The sequence below is a fragment of the Rhinoraja longicauda genome, chromosome 16 (assembly GCF_053455715.1).
Source record: "Rhinoraja longicauda isolate Sanriku21f chromosome 16, sRhiLon1.1, whole genome shotgun sequence".
Lineage (NCBI taxonomy): Eukaryota > Metazoa > Chordata > Chondrichthyes > Rajiformes > Arhynchobatidae > Rhinoraja > Rhinoraja longicauda.
The window spans coordinates 30,346,242-30,368,945 of NC_135968.1; the positions used below are offsets into that span (position 1 = coordinate 30,346,242).

The window sequence follows — 22,704 nt, forward strand, 5'->3', positions numbered from 1 at the left end:
CAGCACTGAGGAACACTTTGTCCGTTACAAAAATTCAATATGAAAGATTAATGCCAAGACCAATGGACATAAAATCAGTGAAACCTGAAAAGTACAATGAGCCTGTAATCCCATTACTAATTACAGACAAATGTGCGAAAGAAAGTGCACATTTATTGTACCAAGAGTACAAAAAGATCTGCCTTAAGATGATTGAGTTTCATATTGATCCTACATTGTATCTGGCAATCCTCTGTCTGGTCTCCTCTGTCTGTCTGTCTGTCTGCCCTTGTGTTTGCTGCTGTCTGTGGTGGTATGATTGAATGTCTGCAAAGCCAGTCAGCAAAAAAGCAGTCCCCAGTGTTTAGTTTAGTTTAGAGATACACAATGTCTACATTTCGTTGAATTTAGCAAAAAAATGGTGGAAATTCTAGTCACCTCCATGTGTCAAACACTGGGCCAACCATAACATAGCAAATTGACTATGTAAGCTGCTTCAATGAACTTGATTATAAATCTGTGCCACAAGAAGATGTCAGCCCCAGGCTTGAATGAGGGATTAAACTTGTCGTATTGTTGCACTAAGACACACTTGGTGGTTCAGCATGCTACGAACTGACTTGCTCTGGGGTGTGAGAGGGACGATACAGAGCTGGTATCTTGTGCTGTTGTGGAACATGGCTACATAGAGGGCGCAATTCTGCTGTGCAATAGCTTGCAGAAACAGCCATTAACAGGTATGTTGGTGTATTTCTCAGCAAATATTCCCTATTGGTTTTATTAAACAAATGACCAGATGGTACACCGCAGGGCTCCTGGATACACTGGTTAATTGATCTCAATGAAAAGCAAACCTAAAAACCACTACAGTCTGTATTAACATTTTGTGATCCTGGCTTCCAGTGCATACCTGGTATTTAGCGCTGCTGAACAAAGGTCACAAATGTAAGGTTATGATAAATGCTTATTTGTCAACTTTGTTTAAAAGCTGCAGAGTGTGTCCTGGGGAGATTGCACTTAAGAGCACAATTGTATGTTTTCATTAGTACTCTGCGGGTGTCATGAGCAGGTCATTATCAGACAGATGTACTCTCTCTCTCTCTCTCTCTCTCTCTCTCTCTCTCTCTCTCCTGATTATACTGAGCAGCTAATTCTCCACCAGAAAGGCAAGCAGCAATTGACCCTCTGCAGACAAACCATGGCAGATTTGGACAGTAGCTACTGAGGCCAAATGATCTTTCACTTTGTGAAGGCTCTGACTCCATGACAAAAGGTTAGGTATATGCTGAGGAATCTGAAGAAGGGTCTCGACCCTTTTCTCCAGAGAGGCTGTCTGACCCGCTGTTACTCCAGCTTTTTGTGTCTATCTTCTGGATGTTTGCTGAGGCTCACTCACCATAGCACCCTGAGAGTGATAGCTCATTGTCATTGCAGATATGCAGCTCCTCCTCCTGCTAAACACGTCCAGCTTGTCCTGGAGTAGCGAAGTGGGGCAGGCTGATAAATGGCAAAAAATAATACGATACCAAGCTCAAATAGCCCAGAAAAGAAGTGGAATCCTCATCTCTGTGATCTTGCCCTTTCTAAAATGTATTACTTCTCTGTAATAAAACCCTGTATCGGTATGGCACTCTTCGAAATAAATCAATCGTTTGCTCTTGGACTTGGGTGTAATATAAAACAAACCGTGCTCTCTGCTCAGCTATGATCGGACTGAATGGAGAAATGGACTTGATGAGCAGATTGCACCACTCCTGCTGCAGTGTTTGACAAAATCTCAATGCGTTGAGGTTGTTTGTTAATAGGATAATAACGAGAATAACTTGGCATGAGCCTGTTGATTCTAAAGGCCAACTTTAAGGATAGGATCCAATCCAGCAGTCCCTCAAAATACAGTATCAATAGGTGGATACTCCCGACTCTCATATAGGCAGCATTATCCTTTTCATTTCCACTCTGAACTGGCAAGGTTGAATTAACAGAAGGACAAAATAGATCGCAGGTGGCTTATGTCCCCTCACCTCACCTCACCACAGCAATTCACCTGTGCAGATCTGAGGCCTATTCCACTTTTGTTCAACAACCCCTTTTGCAACAGATGTTCACCATTGTCAAGGCCTTGGAGAGAACTCGCACATCACAAGTTTGAGTGCTTTGGAAGAAAAGATGCCACGGGCCCAGACTTGGGGAAACAACAGGGAATCTCCGTCTGTGCACGGCATTGCAATCTCGGAGACATTGTAAATGACGCAGACCCTGGCACATTTCTGGAACCACTTCCTTTTGCACATTCAGAAGGTTTGTGAATGATCATTGAATTGCTAAAAGCATCTCAAAATCATTCTCTGCTCTTTTCTAAATTAACCTTAGCAATACCTTCTGTTGTTTACCTGCTAATATGTTACCTCAAGTACAAAATTACTTTTCCCTGACCATAAAATGAACCTTAGATTATTCAAATCAGAATCTGGAAATTACATAAAATGCAAGTGCAAAGGTATTTTTATTGGATTTCAACTAAACTGAAATCATTTCAATTTCCACATCCCACTCACAATATTAATATATAATCGGCTCCTGTCCCTTCTCATGTATGTACTATTCTTGCTGGGGCATTTTGTTGATTTGTGAGAGAATAAGGTTGAAATACAATGTTGAGTGCCGTATCACTGAGGAAGCTGTCCATTAATGGATGTGTTGAGAATGAGATTGCTGACTTCAACCAGGGCAGTCTAAAAGTACACAGATGGGCACAAAGTGCTGGAGTAACTCAGCAGGTCAGGCAGCATCTTAGGAGAACATCGAGAGTTAGCGAGACCCTTCTCCAGTCTGATGAAGGGACTTGACCCAAAACAGCACCTATCCATGTTCTCCAGAGATGCTGCCTGACCGCTGAGTTACTCCAGCACTTTTGTGTATTAACCAGCGTCTGCAGTTCTTTGTTTCTACATGTATAAAAGTATCCTTTTCCTAGTTGAAGTATTAAACTATAGACTGCTGTCACTAGGAAGATTTGAGATGCTTCCAAGCCTGGTGCCTTTCTTGCTGTTAAAATGTTGGACATTTAATGTGTGGCTCTTTCTCTTTGTCATCTGAATTCCTGGCACAGTACCAGGCATCTGATACTTAATATGTTGGCAGTCACACACACTAATCTTGCAGCGGGGCATCAAAGGCAGGTTTTGACAGTGATCACAATATTGATGTTCTTATGTGCAAACTTTGGCTGATTCAACAATACACGCCTATATTCTACACTCTTGATTTAATGAGATCAATCTTTTATGCTGTTCAAGGAGCAACAAGGTGAGATTCTCTTCTCCATTGCAATTAAAATCTCTCTCCTTTGCCTGAGCATTTACAAACCAAATTGAAATATCTCCCATTTGCTGCATGGATAGCAAAAAATTAGCTCAAATCGCATTGACTTTGAGATAAATGACAAGAGCTTGGAGATAAGAGAGTAATGGGTCCCTGCTATTGAGGCAGTGCAGCGTAGCTTCACGAGGTTAATCCCTGGGATGGCAGGATTGTCATACGAGGAAAGATTGGAAAGACCGGGCTTGTTTTCACTGGAGTTTAGAAGAATAAGAGGGGATCTTATAGAGACGTATAAAATTATAAAAGGACTGGACAAGCTAGATGCAGGAAAAATGTTCCCAAATGTTGGGGAAGCTCAGAACCAGGGGCCACACAGTCTAAGAATAAAGGGGAGGCCATGTTAAACTGAGGTGAGAAGAAACCTTTTCACCCAGACAGTTGTGAATTTGTGGAATTCTCTGCCACAGAAGGCAGTGGAGGCCAATTCACTGGATGGATTTAATAGATAGAGCTCAAGGGGCTAGTGGAATCATGGGATATGGGGAGAAGGCAGGCACAGGTTACTGATTGTGGATCATCAGACATGATCACAATGAATGGCGGTGCTGGCTCGAAGGGCCAAATGGCCTCATCCTGCACCTATTTTGTATGTTTCTATGATAGAATAGGTTTAAAGGGTTTTGTGCCAAGTGCTGGCAGGTGGGACTAGTGTGGATGGGGTATGTTGGGCAGTGTGGGAAAGGTGGGCCAAAGGGCCTGTTTGTATACTGTGTGAGTCGATGGCTCTCTATACTCTATGACCTGCCTCAGAAAGCAAACGTCTGCTAAATTCCTCTCCTTTGCTATAGTGATCTTGTGCTTTATCCTTCACCTGCAGCCTGAATGATCATGACTTCTAACACTCCTGGCGAGTTTCATTGAGTAAGAAAGAAATATCTATAACATAACCACTCCAGGTAATGGCTGAGCTAAAACTGCCACCCCCCCCTCCACTCCCCAACCCCCCCCACCGTTTCTTCTTGCTGACAACCTTTTCTGCTTGTACTTCATCTGTTTATTGAAGAATTCATTTTTTTAAAAATCTATTAATTGTGATACTTATTTTAAAAAACAATTATTTGGAAGATTTCTTTATTTAATAGATGGAGTTGTTTCCTTTAACACCAGCTCTTGGACAAGTGACATCTCTAAAAGTTTAATATTTTCTATTGAACATCAAGTCTTAAAATTTAGTCACTCTCTGGCAAACTATTGAGATCAAACAAGTACAGGGAATTAGCAAAGACTTTTGGGGTGGGGTGGTTGGTAAACAGAGGGATTGTTCGAGTACTTTGTGCTTTCCTAGTTACTTTTCTGTCATCACATTCACCCAAATAATGTCAAAACTTCATTGGCCATGAGATTTTTAATCAAGTTGGTCCTAAAAACGACAGATGTTCATTCAGGGAAGAATCAGCATTTACTTAAACTGAAGCGTCAAAAACAATGTTACATCTCAGAATCAAAGGACGTTCATTTAGGAAGGAGATGAGAATTTTTTTTAGTCAGAGGGCGGTGAATCTGTGGGATTCTTTGCCACAGAAGTCTGTGGAGGCAAAGTCTGGATATCTTTAAGGCAGAGATAGATAGATTCTTGACTAGTACAGGTGTCAGGGGTTATGGGGAGAAGGCAGGAGAATGGAGTTAGGAGGGAGAGATAGATCAGCCATGACTGAATCTGAATGGACTTGATGGGCCGAATGGCCTAATTCTACTCCTATCACTTATGACCTTATGACATTTAACCAGTCAATGAAACCTGCTCCTGTGGGCAGACATCATGCTCTGCTCCTCATGCACCTTGCTCACACCTAATGCTGGGCCTTCCTTGCACCTTGTACTCTTCATTGTTAATTAGCTAAAATCGCATTGACTTTGAGATAAATGACAAGAGCTTGGAGATAAGAGAGTAATGGGTCCCTGCTATTGAGGCAGTGCAGCGTAGCTTCACGAGGTTAATCCCTGGGATGGCAGGATTGTCATACGAGGAAAGATTGGAAAGACCGGGCTTGTTTTCACTGGAGTTTAGAAGAATAAGAGGGGATCTTATAGAGACGTATAAAATTATAAAAGGACTGGACAAGCTAGATGTAGGAAAAATGTTCCCAAATGTTGGGGAAGCTCAGAACCAGGGGCCACACAGTCTAAGAATAAAGGGGAGGCCATGTTAAACTGAGGTGAGAAGAAACCTTTTCACCCAGACAGTTGTGAATTTGTGGAATTCTGCCACAGAAGGCAGTGGAGGCCAATTCACTGGATGGATTTAATAGATAGAGCTCAAGGGGCTAGTGGAATCATGGGATATGGGGAGAAGGCAGGCACAGGTTACTGATTGTGGATCATCAGACATGATCACAATGAATGGCGGTGCTGGCTCGAAGGGCCAAATGGCCTCATCCTGCACCTATTTTGTATGTTTCTATGATAGAATAGGTTTAAAGGGTTTTGTGCCAAGTGCTGGCAGGTGGGACTAGTGTGGATGGGGTATGTTGGGCAGTGTGGGAAAGGTGGGCCAAAGGGCCTGTTTGTATACTGTGTGAGTCGATGGCTCTCTATACTCTATGACCTGCCTCAGAAAGCAAACGTCTGCTAAATTCCTCTCCTTTGCTATAGTGATCTTGTGCTTTATCCTTCACCTGCAGCCTGAATGATCATGACTTCTAACACTCCTGGCGAGTTTCATTGAGTAAGAAAGAAATATCTATAACATAACCACTCCAGGTAATGGCTGAGCTAAAACTGCCACCCCCCCTCCACTCCCCAACCCCCCCCACCGTTTCTTCTTGCTGACAACCTTTTCTGCTTGTACTTCATCTGTTTATTGAAGAATTCATTTTTTTAAAAATCTATTAATTGTGATACTTATTTTAAAAAACAATTATTTGGAAGATTTCTTTATTTAATAGATGGAGTTGTTTCCTTTAACACCAGCTCTTGGACAAGTGACATCTCTAAACGTTTAATATTTTCTATTGAACATCAAGTCTTAAAATTTAGTCACTCTCTGGCAAACTATTGAGATCAAACAAGTACAGGGAATTAGCAAAGACTTTTGGGGTGGGGTGGTTGGTAAACAGAGGGATTGTTCGAGTACTTTGTGCTTTCCTAGTTACTTTTCTGTCATCACATTCACCCAAATAATGTCAAAACTTCATTGGCCATGAGATTTTTAATCAAGTTGGTCCTAAAAACGACAGATGTTCATTCAGGGAAGAATCAGCATTTACTTAAACTGAAGCGTCAAAAACAATGTTACAGCGGTAGAGTTGCTGCTTTACAGCAAATGCAGCGCCGGAGACTCAGGTTCGATCCTGACTACGGGTGCTGCACTGTAAGGAGTTTGTACGTTCTCCCCGTGACCTGCGTGGGTTTTCTCCGAGATCTTCGGTTTCCTCCCACACTCCAAAGACGTACAGGTATGTAGGTAAATTGGCTGGGTAAAATGTAAAAATTGTCCCTAGTGGGTGTAGGATAGTGTTAATGTACGGGGATCACTGGGCGGCACGGACTTGGTGGGCCGAAAAGGCCTGTTTCCGGCTGTATATATATGATATGATGATGAATCAAAGGACGTTCATTTAGGAAGGAGATGAGAATTTTTTTTAGTCAGAGGGCGGTGAATCTGTGGGATTCTTTGCCACAGAAGTCTGTGGAGGCAAAGTCTGGATATCTTTAAGGCAGAGATAGATAGATTCTTGACTAGTACAGGTGTCAGGGGTTATGGGGAGAAGGCAGGAGAATGGAGTTAGGAGGGAGAGATAGATCAGCCATGACTGAATCTGAATGGACTTGATGGGCCGAATGGCCTAATTCTACTCCTATCACTTATGACCTTATGACATTTAACCAGTCAATGAAACCTGCTCCTGTGGGCAGACATCATGCTCTGCTCCTCATGCACCTTGCTCACACCTAATGCTGGGCCTTCCTTGCACCTTGTACTCTTCATTGGAATCAAAACAGCCTTCCAAAAGTCATTTAGATCCTGTTCATGAATGAGATGGGAGGGCAAAAGATATCTCTCGTTATAGGAGGCCTATAAATGCTCAGATCCCTTATAGAAACATAGAAAATAGGTGCAGGAGTAGGCCATTCGGCCCTTCGAGCCTGCACCGCCATTCAATATGATCATGGCTGATCATCCAACTCAGTATCCTGTACCTGCCTTCTCTCCATACCCCCTGATCCCTTTAGCGACAAGGGCCACATCTAACTCCCTCTTAAATATAGCCAATGAACTGGCCTCAACTACCTTCTGTGGCAGAGAATTCCACAGATTCACCACTCTCTGTTATCTATCCAGACTTCAGACAGACCCACACTTATCTATACTCCCCGGAAGATCAATGTACACTCAGTTCTTCCAGCATGAACGGCAGCCAAAGCTCGCAGTCAGTTCTTCGTTTCAGCTGGACCTTGCGATAAGTGCTTACTCAGAAACAAAGACCCAATTGTCATCAAGTCTTGGAAAAAAAGAATGTTATTTCTCATTGTCTACCTTCACTTTTCATCCCAAAGCCCACTGCGTCTTGAATTAATCTCAGAGGCTAAGTCCCTTCATGGCAAAATAGCTCTTGCTATCTCCAGACATTACCAAAGCTTATCAAATGGCCCACTTAAGGTCACCTTCAGTTGTACACTAAAGGGGATTTAGGATCAAAACTACACAAAAGAATGGGCTACTCAGAAGATCACTTATTAATTTTCTCGATTAAATAGAATACAGTCAGCAGCTACAAATGGCCATCATTGCACTAGATCAGGAAATGTATTCAGTTGTATTTCGCTGATTAACCTTGTTTTTAAGTTAGGATTAGGACCTGGGCAATGTAAAGCATGAGCAGAGTGTACAGTTGGCTAAGTTAAATGGTTTCATTCAGTATGAGATCAAACAGATGAACAAGAACTTTTTAATGGATAAAAGTACTTATTGGCAAAGACGTTTACTGAAATATGGAACCAAAATCCACTCACCACGAGTCTCTCTCGATTTTATTGATTTTTGTTACTATGAAGCAGTGGAAACAATTCCACTAAACGGTAACGTTTCCCTTGCACTGCAACTTGTTTGCAGGAATGCGGGTTCACTTGGCTCTGAGATATGGAGGGTTTCTCCAAATGCCATAATGAGCTTGTGTCCTTGATGGGCCATCTCCAGACTGCGAGCTACCAAATGTTGAGCCTGAAGGCTGGGAAGCAAGTTTTGATGAAGACAATACCCATGGACCAGTGACTCTAAGAGAGATCCTCACACCCAGAGTGAGAGGAGACCATTCCCACACTGCCCAATGCAGTCTCATGGCAACAGGTAGGCAACAGTGTGTGCAACTGTCATCATAGGCTCTTGGACGCTGCTAAAGCTTGCAAACAGACTTTGGACTACAGCACCAGTGTCCTGCAGAATTGCAACCTGATGTCACTGGAAATCAGTTTGCTGCTGTGTCAAGATTACAAGAACTCTGCAAGACTGTCTCTGTGTCTCAGTAGAGGTAGAAATCTTCGTCAACCGCATGCCTCCTTGGCACTGCCACTACCCAGCACAGAATTAATGAATCACTCTCTCAAAATCTAGTAGCGAATAGAAAAAGCCCAATGGGATGTTGTTCTCAAGAAGGAGGAGATCTCGTGAAGAGCATTAAGGTGGATAAGTCCCTTGGGCCTGACGTGATCTAAGCCAGGTTATGGAGAGGAAAGAGAGGGGATTGCAGGGACCTTGGCAGAGAGAGGTCTTTGTATCCTTGTTAGCTGCAGACGAGGCCACAGAGGCTTGAAGAATAGCCAAGATTAACCCTTTTTTTAAGCAGAGTAGAGGAGACAAACCCGGATATTAAAGGCCAGTGAGCTTTACAGCAGTGGTAGTGATATTATTGGCGTTGATTCTTAGGCATACGATCTACACTGATCTGGAAAAGGAGAGACTTGTTAAAGACAGTCAGCAAGGCTTTGTGCAGGAACAGTCATCCCTACAAACTTGATTGAGAGTTTTGAGATGTTAAAGATGACTGATGAGGACAGGGCAGAGGATAGAGCAGTCTGGCTAGTATATAAAATTATGAGAGGCATAAATAGAATAGATAGTTGGATGGTTGGATTCCAAGGATGGAAAAAAATGAGACAGACATTGTGGGTCAAAAGGCCTGTTCTTGTGCCGTACTCTTCTTCTATGTTCTATGAAACTGGGGAGAGTTCCACAGCTGTGGAAAACATCCTGTGTGGTACCGGTACCAAAGACGCCGCACCCGAAGGAACTCAACAGCTACAGGCCGGTGGCACTGACATCACACCTGATGAAGACACTGGAGCGTCTGGTCCTCGCCCATCTCCGCCCCCTAGTGAGACCATCAATGGATCTGCTGCAGTTCGCCTACCAGACTCGCATCGGGGTGGAGGACGCCATCATCTACCTGCGGAACAGAGCTCTTTCACACCTGGAGAAGCCGGATAGCACTGTGAGAATCATGTTCTTTGATTTCTCCAGTGCATTCAACACCATCCAGCCGGGCTTCTGGGGGGCAAGCTGGAGCGCACAGGAGTGGATCACCACCTCACATCCTGGATTCTGGACCACCTCACCAACCGACCACAGTATGTGAGGACAAAGGACCTGGTCTCGGACATGGTGGTCTGCAGCACTGGGGTTCTGCAGGGAATTCCACAACTATAGCAGCTGGCATTGGCATCTCCTGTTACTCTGCAGCACAGGGCAGTTTCTTGGAGGAAAGCTGAGAAGGGAAAGGGATTCATGTTAGGTGGCCCAGCTGCAACACTGAGGCAAACATGCATGGTAACATCTGCAGTAGAGAATGGCAGCTTGCACCTCTTCTGCTGACATTGATTTCTGCATGTATGCAAGGGTCCAATTACTTTGTTAGGTTAGAAGGCTGAGCTCAAGTTTAAGGTGATTACCGATGACTGGCTGCCATTATAATTACAGGGCATGTTTGTGGCAGGCGTCATCTAAAATGATCAATGTCTACGTAAGGTTTGAGTATGTGTCTGGATTGCAAGCTTTGACTGCACATCCATGATGCAGCTATGATGAGAATTCTCGGAGTCTTCGGCTCCTGGGTCTGACCTTGTAAAAACTTCCCCTAGCTACAGGAACCTAATATTTGTATGGTAATGGTATCTGACTACATGTGCAGTAGCAGAGTTTGTACACATGTAAAGATATGTGTGGGTTCAAGATGCAGAAGTGTGATAGTATCCGATAGATGTAGTGTGCTGCATTGTGAGGAAAGTATTGAAGTAGACCTGGAGTCATACAGCGCAGAAACAGGCCCCTCAGCCCAACCCATCCATGATGTCCAAGACCCCATCTAAACTGTTCTTGTTTGGCCCATATCTTTTGAAACCTCTCTTGTCCATGTACCTTTCCAAGTATCCTTTAAATGCTGTTATAGTACCTGGCTCAACTACTTCCTCTGGCAGCTCATTCCATATACCCCCCCCCCCTCCCCCCCACCCCCCTCTGTGTGAAAAACTTGCCCCTCATGTTCCTATTAAATCTTTCCCCTCCCACCTTAACCTATGTCCTCAGGTTCTTGATTCCCCAACCTTGGGTAAAAGTCTCTGTGCTAAAGAATTCCCCTCATAATGTTATACGTCTCTATAAGGATATCCCTCAGCTTCTTGCGCTCCAAGAAATAAAGTCCAAGCTTGCCTAACCTCTCCCTATAACTCAGGCCCGTGAGTCCTGGCAACATCCTTATAATTAGAAATCCTTATATTATGAATCTTCCCTCTTTCCAACTTGCTGGAATGAATAAGCGCTTCACACACTGGCTGTCTGCTTGTCCATGTCCACCTGAGTGATATGTTTTTTACGCACTGATTGCTCCTGGCCCAGGCATCTGTTTGAACGGCTTGTTCCCGTGCTGTATCCTTCACTTCAATCCAATGCACCATCTTCTCAAGAGCAATAGGGGTTCGGAAATAATTGGCAGCTTCATCAACAACGTCCACATCCCACACATGGAGTAAGAATAAATTGATATTGTCAATTGTTAATTTTATGATATGCATTTGCTTTTGCCAAAGGCAGGTAGGTGAAGTTAGATCTTAGAACAGTCGTGATTATCTTCAATTATGACATTGAAAGGCTGGAAAGGTAAAATTTGTGATCCTCTCTAAAGGTTTAATTAGTGGGCAGCCTAACAGCTGGAGATTCCTTGGTCCTCTCTACTCTATGTGGGTTAAGGATTCCGAGGTTTGATTGGTGGCTACCTTTAAATAAAGTGGTTGTGTTGTTTGTTTATTGAACCCACACAATAAGTGGATTCAAGCGCAGTGGAAGACAAATTGATAAACGTGGCCGGAGGAAGGAAAGTAGCATTCAGTCCCTGCAATGAAAATAACTACTGGCAGCTCCTGAGCAGCAGCAGGCAAATCTCCTGCTCCGTTGTGACAGTGTAACAGATACACTTATATTTTGAAATTACATTCAGTGTTATGAAGAGTCCATGCCTGCATTCTTGCTCAATTATTTGTGAATGTCGAACGTTGGGCTTAGCTCCCAAGGGAGTTGTATTTCAATTTGGAACTTGTTTAAAGCCCTTTGGGTTAGACTTGGTTGATTTGGTCCGTGCAGCATTGCGTACAAATGTATCACTGACGTGCTTAGGGAATTGAATAAAAAATAAATTTCAGGCTGTGATCAACACGTATGAGGTTGCCATCACTGTGTCCAACTGCTTATGACTAAAAGAAAAGCAAAAACACTGCAGATATTGGAAATCTGGACAACAGGTTGAAAATGCTGGAAATACTCAGCAGGGATGGCAGCCTCTGTGAAGAGGGAAATCGCTCAAAGAGTGGGTGGCGCTGCGGTAGAGTCACTGCCTTGCCGTGCCAGTGACCTGGTTCGATCATGACTACGGGTGCTGTCTGTATAAAGTTTGTACATTCTCCCTGTGACCGCGTGGGTTTACTCCAGGTGCTCCGGTTTCCTCCACAAACTCAAAAGGTGTGCAGATTTGGAGGTTAATTGGCTTCTGTAAAATTGTAAATGGTCTCTTGTGTGTGTAGGATAGTGCTCATGTACAGGGTAATCGCTGGTCGGCGTGGACTAGGTGGGCCGAAGGGCCTGTTTCCACGCTGTATCTCTAATGTAAGTCTAATGTCTAAAGTGTAATGTTAACGTTTCAGTTTAGTGACGTTGTGTCAGAACGAAGCAAGTTAGAAACTGAGTTTGCTGTGAGTTTCTGAAATGAGGGAGGAGTGGAGAGAACAAAAAGATTGTCTGTGTTGGGTGCAGCCCAAATGAAACAGAATGGTAGAAATGCATTGCTGCCAGCAGAGTGGGGGAGGTGAAGGCTTGTGATTATAACGGTTCTGCATGGAGGAAGTGTTAACAGCAGGCGATGAATGAGAACAGAGGAGAGAAATAAAACAAAGACAAATACAACACTGGAACTGAAGTATATAACACTGCATTTTCTGGAGATCTGAAATAATAGCAAATGATGGAGATACCCAGCATATTGTATATTTAGTATACTTAGTATATTTAGTTTATAGCTGCTGCCTCACCATGCCAGTCTTGGGTTCGATCCTGTCCCCGAGTGCTGTCTGTGTGGAGCTTGCACGTTCTCCCTATGACCAAGTGGGTTTCCAACAGGTGCTCCGGTTGCCCCCCAATTCTCAAAGACCTGCAGGTTTGTGGGTTAATTGGCCTCTAGTATGCAGGGAGTGGATGAGAAAGTGGGATAACATAGAACTAGTATGAACGGGTGATCGATGGTCAGCATGGAGTCAGTGGGCCGAAGGGCCTATATCTCTTCCATGCTATATCTCTAAACAAAACTATCATCACCACCACCCATTCTTACATCATCTGCTAATTTACCAATCATCCCTCCTACATTCACATCCAAATCATTAATTTAGATCACAAACAAAAAGGATCCCAGTTCTCCTCACTTTGCTACAAGTTCACAAGTTATAGGAGTAGAATTAGGCCATTCGGCCCATTGAGTCTATTCCGCCATTCAATCATGGCTGATCTCTGCCTCCGAATCCCATTTTTCTGCCTTCTCCCCATAAACCTTGACACCCGTTCTAATCAAGAATTTGTCTATCTCTGCCTTATAAATATCCACTGACTTGGCCTCCCACAGGTTGCAGGCTTTTGATCAGAAAAGCAGTCCATCCTTTATTACCCTCTTGTCACTGATGACCAGGCTAATTGTGGTGAGAAACATTGTGTAGCAAGATATCTGAATGAAGGAGTGAATCCTGCATTTGGACGCATATTTAGTAGTCCTGGTTACAAAGCATTCTTATTTCTCTGGCACTCTGCTAGCAAAAAAAAAGTGCATTGATCAAACCCAATGGAAATGAGGCAGAGACTAATTTTCTCGAGAGATCTGCAGTGGTTGGGTAGTTGTGGGTGACTCAAGTATGAAAGGCCATCAAACAGTTTCCTCTAGGCCTGGAGCATCCTGGTGTCGGCTGCACAGTAGTGCTTCATATAATAATTGTGACAATTGGCATAGTAGTCTGTGATGCAACACCTCTTGTCTTTAAAGTACCCACGTTTAATTTGTGTGAAGGCAAACCACTCTTTAATGGGACTCCTAACGGTGGAATTAAAAGTAATTTTTCTGATTTGAATCATGGAGTCATGTAGCACTGAAACAGGCCCTTCGGCCCAACATGTCCATGCCAACCAAGATGCACCATATACGCTAGTCCCACCTGCCCATGTTTGGCCATATCTCTCTATAACTATCCTATCTTTGTACCTACTACCTGCAGTGGCACCAGATTGGTTAGACTTCCTAGCTCTGATGACCTGGTATTAACCTTGTCTCGACTTACTCTCCTATTTAAAGGATGCTGCTATACAATACAATACAATACAATACAATATATCTTTATTGTCATTGTACCCAGGGGTACAACGAGATTGGGAATGCGCCTCCCATACGATGCAATAATTTAAGTAATTTCGACAACAGCAACCCAACGAAACGAAACAATTGTAACAGTTTTAGACAGGGTAAAGTGCAAGTTGATCTATGCGTTGTGGCCATCCGGCTCAGCAGGACCGGTTCATGGCAGCTATGGCCCTGGGGATGAAGCTGTTCCTGAGTCTGGAGGTGCAGGCGTAGAAGGCCCTGTATCGTCTGCCCGATGGAAGGAGTTCGAACAGACAGTTGCAGGGGTGTGAAGAGTCTTTGTGGATGCTGGTGGCTTTCCTGAGGCATCGTGTGTTGTAGATGCCCTCCAAGTCTGGTAGCTGTGTTCCGATGGCCCTCTGAGCTCTATGGACTACCCGCTGTAGAGCTTTCCTTTCTGCCTCCGTGCAGCTGAGGTACCACACAGGGATGCCATGCGTAAGTATGCTCTCTATGGTGCAGCGGTAGAAGGTCGTCAGCAGCTGTTGGGGTAGACCAGACTTTTTCAGTGTTCTTAAGTAGAACAGTCTTTGTTGTGCCTTCTTGACCAGCGCAGCAGTGTTCTTGGACCATGTTAGGTCCTCCGAAATGTGATTGCCCAGAAACTTGAAGCTGGACACTCTCTCCACACTGTCCCCGTTGATAGAGATCGGGGCATATTCCCCATTATGTGACCTACGGAAGTTGATGATCAGCTCCTTGGTCTTGGTGGTATTTAGGGACAGGTTGTTGTCCGAGCACCAGTCCGCCAGGTTCTGCACCTCCGCTCTATAGTTTGTTTCATCCCCGTTGGTGATAAGCCCGATCACCGTTGTGTCGTCTGCAAACTTGACAATGGTGTTGGTGTCGAATGCAGGAACACAGTCGTGTGTGAAGAGGGAGTAGAGCATGGGGCTCAGAACACAGCCCTGTGGTGTGCCGGTACTATCCCTGTAATATCAGTTTAACTTGAAGTCTTAGACTTAATACAGTGTGGAAGGAAACCCATTTGTCTGCATATCACTGTTGGCACAAAATACTGCAGATTCTGGAATCTTGAGCAAGACACCATGTGCTGGAGTAACTCAGCGGGTCAGGCAGCAACTATGGAAGGAATGGGTTTGGGGCCCTTCTTCAGACTGATCATGTGCTTCAGTCCATGGTGGATCACTGTATGAGCTGCTAAGTGGCAGATATGTATCTGTAATTTGCAGTGTGCTGGTGAAGATGCAATAATTGGTCCTTTAGTGATGTGCCAACAATAACCATTTTGGTTGTGGGTCATCCAAAGCAGAACTATCAGTGAAAGACACAGTCTCTGAGATTGAGGCTAGGTCAGAGCTTGGCGATGGGTTGCAGTCCGAGATCTCGTCTAGTAGGGTGGAGGCCCAAGTGTTATTGGGAAAGATTTATATTCAATCGCAAAAAAACAAGCATAACTACACAATCAAATATCTAGCTCATGATCCTGTGAGTTAGGTCTCCACTTAACAATGCCACGGGACTACAAAGATTTCAGTAGTTTGGAGAAAAATCTTACCAGCAGCTTCTCAGAGTAATAAAAACAAATTTCCTCTTGTCAACCACATCCCTGGAGCAAATAAAACTGTACATGCAAGTCTTCTTAATTGGATCTGCACACATTACCCGTTTTTCTTTTGGTTGTTTGAACCTCCTCAAGGGTAGGGGGGAGTGATGATTCTTCTTTCTTTCTGTTACAGATCATTCGCGAGAGCACCAAACCATGCATCCTGGCTATGCTGGGAGATGAGTGATGATTACACAATTTGCAATGGGAATTAAAATGCAATTGCTTTCTTATTAGACCGTGTTCTTGCAGGAACCAAATGGCCCAGTGTGTGATACTGCTCCCTTGACCTATGTTCAATTCAAACTAAGACAGAATTAATTACCTTTTCTTATTTTTGACAGCTGTTAATAGTTACCATATGACATGAATTTACTTAATCTCAGTACGGATCCCAGTGAATTCAAGCCCATTGCCTGGAGCAACTGTAAAATTCAGACCAAACTGATGGGTACAACGTCAGATGAATGAGACGACAAGCACAGATAGCAGGCTAATGAAGGGAAATTAAATGGTTACAAAGTGTTGGAGTAACTCAGTGAGTCAAGCAGCATCTGTGGAGAACACAGATAGGTGACGTTTCAGGTCGGACCCTTCTCCAGACTGATTGGGATGGGTAGAGAAAGCTGCAAGAGAGGACGATGAGGACAAAGTCTGGTGAGTGATAGGAAGGAACTGCAGATGCTGGTTTACACCGTAGTCAGAAGAAGGGTCTCGACCTGAAACGTCACCCATTCCTTCTATCCAGAGATGCGCCTGCCCCGTTGAGTTACGCCAGCATTTTGTGTCTATCCTGGTGAGTGATAGGTAGACACAGGTGAAGTGGGGGTTTTGAAAGGCAGAGGATTGTGGTGGTGGGGGTGGGTGGGGGAGACCATGTGCCTTTCAACAGCCCCCCTTGCCTGTAGCCACCAATCACTCTCCAGGCTTTGTCCTGCTGCTACTTTCTTCCAGCTTTCTCCCCCACACTACCACAATCAGTCTCAAGAAGGGTCCTGAGCCGAAACATTGTCTATCCTTGCTCTCCAGCACTTTGTACTTTTTTTTGTAAATCAGCATCTGCAGTTCTTTGTGTCTACATCAGAAAATTAAATTTTAATGGTTAAATAGGATGATAATGAGAACGTCATTCTGGAAGACTAAAGATTGGCAAACTTGATTTTTATAAGTTAGCATGGTATCACTTCTGTGAATGGCAGCAGAAAGATTAATTTTAATTTAATATCTTAAAAAGTTTAATCAATCGTTATACTCCTATTCAAATTTCTGGGCAAAATTTGTTTGCATTGTGACGCATAAGTGTTGAATAAACAGAAAAAGAAAATTTACATTTCCACTCCTGAAATATATATTTTTTTTCAATCAGACAAACCAAATTTTAAACTGGTATTTATGAGAAATGAATACATTGCTACTTAAATAATGTTGGAATATCAAATCTCCATGCTGTTGTATTATTAAAGACCTTGCCAGGTAGGCTGCAGTACAATCTGTTTGACAAAGGCACCACAGGGAAACAATGAGTTCAGTGGACAGAGCTACGATGTGTAAAAATGCAGGATAATGCACCACAAGAAGGCTCTTATCAAGCTAACGGATTCTGTGTGTTAGCCATTGCTCAGTGGTAGTGCCCAGAGACCTGAGCACACAAATCTAGGCTATCACCTCAGTAGGTAGCTGAGAATATGATGCACTGCTATTTTATATGCAATGTTAAATCAAGGGCTCATTGTCTTCTGGGATAAACTTTAAAGATCTTGTCTCAGTATTTTGAAGAAGAGCAGGAGAGTTGTCCTCATGGGGTTGGGATAGCCTCGAGGATAACATTAAAACATTGATCTATCTGGTCATTTTTATATTGCTGTTTGTCAGAGCTTACCATGCTAAATTAGCTGGTGTTTTTTGCACAGTACAGTAGAGACTATAATTCAAAAATGTGTCCACTGTTTAGGGCTGTCTGTAACTGAACTTGCCCCACCCCCCCATATCAAAAATCTTCTAACCAACCACTCTATCTCCAGGTCCCTCAGGTCGGCCAGTTTGGGGCTACTCACTATCCCGCGGTCTAGGCTTAAGCTCAGGGGTGACCGCGCTTTTGCGGTTGCAGCTCCTAGACTGTGGAACAGCATCCCTCTCCCCATCAGAACTGCCCCCTCCATCGACTCCTTTAAGTCCAGGCTCAAAACCTATTTCTACTCCCTAGCGTTTGAGGCCCTCTGAGGGGACGCTGTGAACTGTCTATGTATGTGCTGTTATGTTTGTGTGCTGTTATGTTCGTTTCTTAGTACCTGAACTGATGTACAGCACTTTGGTCAACGTGGGTTGTTTTTAAATGTGCTATACAAATAAAATTGACTTGACTTGACTTGAACATATCTTTCTGAAGCCAGTCAGACCAATGGAAATTTGAGGATATCCCTATTCATTAAATGGTGATAACAACGTATCATTGCCATTTACCAGGGTTCATTTACTGTTTGTATCCTGCAAGAATGGTGTCCTTAGACTTTAGAGCTACAGCGTGGAAACTGGCCCTTTGGCCCACCGAATACACGCCGACCTGCGGTCACCCCGTACACTAGCACTACCCTACACACTGGGGACAGTTTACAATTTAACAGAAACCAATCAACCTACAAACCTGTACGTCTTTGGAGTGCGGGACGAAACTGGTGCACCCGGAGAAAGCCCACGCGGTCAGAGGGAAAACGTACAAACTCCGTACGGACAGCACTTGTAGTCAGGATCGAACACGGGTCTCTGGCACCGTGAGGCAGAAACTCTGCACGACCCATCAGGAAAAAATAGTGAACATTGGGAAGTAACATAGAAAAAAATCATCCAACTGGTTAAATTATCGACTGCAGAATTTCTTCTGGCACTCAATGAAATTTGATATACTGGATACCAGAGTATGAAGTTGGAAATTACCTCTGCAGTCTCTGAAGTCTGTGTTGAACTTTTTATTGCATTCAATTTTGGCTCCACTGCTGTCAAGTGGTATTGATTGGTGATACTGCAAATCTCAATGGAAAATATTTCCACAGAGGTGCAAAAACTAATTTATTATGATATTCGTAGGAGCCAAACTACTTTGACATCTCGCTGAACAATCATGCATGAATCACGCTAATTTGGTGTTAGTGTCCAGTTGTCTGTTGTGAAAAATCAAGTGTTATACTTACAAACATTATCCGAGTAGGTATGTGATCTGACTGCACAATGGGATTCTTGTAAAGCCAGATCTCTTCAGGCTGAATAACTCGCTGGAAAGGATCCAGAAATTCTGTGAAACTGTGGAGAAAAATGAAAAAGTTATATTTGGAAGGTTTTTACCAGCAGGAATTGAAAGCTGAAGTGCCAATCTATTATGTGAAGAGTTAAGATTCTATTTCACTCGAGACTGAATGTGAAGCAACAAGGTGTATCGAATGTCAGGATGGGATGCTTAGTTTAACTCTCTGTTTTTTTGTGTTCTGAAATGGATTTTTTCTCATATTCTCCTCTGCACAGAACGCTGTAACAATATAAAACCCAGCAAGACGTTTGAACGTAGCACTCCTTGAGCCCCATACAAATCCTTCGCTTCTGAAAAGCTCTGTAAATCAAGGTGGATCATTACCAGTCAAAGGGTTTGTTTCTGTTTGTCGATTTTGCTTGTAATTCTTTTCAGTGGAACAGGTTGTGGCAGCACTGCCCACTGTAGAATGACTTCCAAGGGCATGGTTACAATGCACGTTTGGCCCTGAGGCTGAGACCTGGTTAGTGTCACTGAAGTTTGGCTGTTAGCACACTCGTTCTTTGTAGTAGAACGATGTGGTCTGCATCCCATTCCAGAGACTCAAACAATGGAAAATTCCATGCGGATTGAAGAGATGTGAGAGAGTGAAATGTTAAACCAATGTTGAATCTACCATCTCCTGGTATCTGGTCAATATCCTTCTCTCAACCAATACCTTTAAACAGATTGTGCTGGAGTAACTCAGCGGGTCAGGCAGCATCTCTGGAGGATATAAAGAGGTGACGTTTCAGGTCAGGATCTTTCGTCAGACCGAATAAGGGTTCCGACCCTACATGTCACCTATCTACGTCCTCCAGAGATAATGCCTGACCTGATGTGTTACTCCAGCAACTGAGTTACTCCAACATTTTGTGGGGTTTGTTTTGTTGTAAATCAGCATCTGCAGTTCCTTGTGTCCTGACCTCTAACCTGGTCGCTGTCATGTTGCTGTTGATTAGAACCTGATGTGCTCAACCTGACCATTGTTTTTTGTACATTGCTAATTGTTACTGGGTTTCACAATTTGCTGTATAGTGCTTTTGGAAATCTTGCAATCACGAAAGGTGTTTTCAAAGTTGAAACAGAAATTGCTGGAAATATTCAACAGGTCAATCAGCAGCTGTGGCGTGAGAAACAAAGTTAATGATTCACTTTACGATAAAGGGGGAAAAGGAGATAAAATAGTTCAATGGTTTATTTATTGTCACTTGTACAAAAATACAGTGAAAAGCTTGTTTCGCATGCTACCAATCCAACCATCTTGTAACTTCCAAGTCTCTGAAAAGTCAGATCTTCGTCCAAGGAGAAATCCAATGTTTTATATTTCTCACGTTAAGCCCTGGTATGCAGGCAATACTGGATTGGTGAAGTTGGGGGTCTTGCAAAGAAATGGGAGTGGGGCAATGAACAAAAGAAACAGTCTGTGACTGGTTCAAGTGCGGGAGAGGTTTAATGATGAAAGATTGATGGAGCCAGAGAAAAGAGGATGTTTTATACAAGTGAATAACAAGAGGAATTGCAAATAAGAGCAGAAACATTGATTTCTGAGAGGGGGAATTAATGTGCCTTTTTTTTCTTCTTAGATTGTGAATTCCAATAAAATTAAGTCAGTGCTGGACTATTGTGAAACTATGTTGTATTACTTGGGGGCTTTTTACATTGGTGATATCCTGTAGTATGAATGTTCGTTGTAATGCTGAAATATTCAGTGTGAACTCAACTTTAATACGGTACTGTCAATCATTTAGATAATTTTTGTATATATTTAATTCCTCTCATCCTACATCCATTGATTTTCATCACCAACCTAGGTAATTTTTTTTCTATTGATTTTCCATATGCATGGTTAGTTTAGAGATACAAGGTGGAAGCAGGCATTCGGCCCATCAAGTCCACGCCGACCATCAATCACCCGTACACTAGTTCTGTTATCCCATTTTTGCATCCTACACACTGGGGGCAATTTACAGGAGCCAATTAACCTACACGTCTTTAGAATGTGGGAGGAAACTAGAGCACCTGGTGAAAATCCACGTGGTCACATGGAGAACATACAAACTCCACACGGACAGCACCCATACTCAGGATCGGACCAAGGTCTCTGGCGCTGTGAGGCAGCAGCTCTACAGCTACATCACTGTACCACCCGTTCAGTTAATGAAAACAGAGTAATATTCAGGATTATCTGTCTGCAGCAGAGTCAAGTTATTGTGTGAATGTCCCCTTAAATAATTTGCGGTATAGATTTAAACATAGTTTTCTTTAAGTTACATTTGCAATGTTCTTATTTTCCCCTGACTATATTGCATATTTTAGTCGGAAGGAACTGCAGATGCTGGTTTAAATCGAAGATAGACACAAAATGCTGGAGTAATTCAGCGGGACAGGCAGCATCTCTGAAGAGAAGGAATGGGTGACGTTTCAGGTCCGAGACCCTTCTTCATATTTTAGTCATTTTTGCCGTCATCTTCCAAGCAGAAGCATTTGCGGCTGACTACTTTGTACATATTAATGCCGCTCCAAGACTTTTACAGGTACTGTGAAAATGTATTTGACAGATCACTTTTAGTATATCGTTAAACATGCAAAACTTGACATGAATGAATTGGATTATAAAAAAAAACAGATGCTGGAAATCTAAACAAAAATGAAAAATGCTGGAAGCACTTAGCAGCACAAGCTGCATTCTTCCAGGTCAAGGGTTCTTCCACCAGAAGTGGAAAAGTGAGAAAACAACCACGCTCTAAATGGCAGAGGTCGGGAGCAGGCAGGGAGAATGAAAGAAAACATGTCTGTGTTAGGGCACAGAGCAAAACTGTCAAGATGACAATCTCTTTTAAAACCAGCAGTTGGAAACAAAAATGATAAATACAACAGATTAAAAGAAAAAGGTACAGCCATGTTTTTGGAGGGAGAGGACCAAAGACAGTTGTTCACTCTCAAGCTTCATTGGTTGCAGTGCTCCCAAATGAAAGATGAGGTGCTATCTCTCAAGCATTGGACATTGTTAGAACAATCCATGAGGCCGAAGGCAGAGTGAGAATTGGGCCAAGAATTAAAGTGACAGCTCACTGGATGTTTGTGGGCCTCTGGTACAGGGCCTTTGGCACACTGGCATTCTTCACTGACAGCTCACTGGATGTTTGTGGGCCTCTGGTACAGGGCCTTTGGCACACTGGCATTCTTCACTGACAGCTCACTGGATGTTTGTGGGCCTCTGGTACAGGGCCTTTGGCACACTGGCATTCTTCACTGACAGCTCACTGGATGTTTGTGGGCCTCTGGTACAGGGCCTTTGGCACACTGGCATTCTTCACTGACAGCTCACTGGATGTTTGTGGGCCTCTGGTAAAGGGCCTTTGGCACACTGGCATTCTTCACTGACAGCTCACTGGATGTTTGTGGACCTCTGGTACAGGGCCTTTGGCACACTGGCATTCTTCACTGACAGCTCACTGGATGTTTGTGGGCCTCTGGTACAGGGCCTTTGGCACACTGGCATTCTTCACTGACAGCTCACTGGATGTTTGTGGGCCTCTGGTACAGGGCCTTTGGCACACTGGCATTCTTCACTGACAGCTCACTGGAAGCTCACTGGAAGCTTGTGGGCCTCTGGT

General features: G+C 43.5%; 1 protein-coding gene across 1 annotated transcript in view; it reads right to left on the reverse strand.

Annotated features, from left to right (window-relative positions):
• Positions 1-22,704, reverse strand: part of plpp4 (phospholipid phosphatase 4) — a 242,169-nt gene that overhangs the window by 128,977 nt on the left and 90,488 nt on the right. The window contains exon 2 of the mRNA XM_078412844.1: positions 18,993-19,101. Coding sequence (XP_078268970.1) covers positions 18,993-19,101 — 109 coding nt within the window. The remainder of the gene's footprint in view (positions 1-18,992; positions 19,102-22,704) is intronic.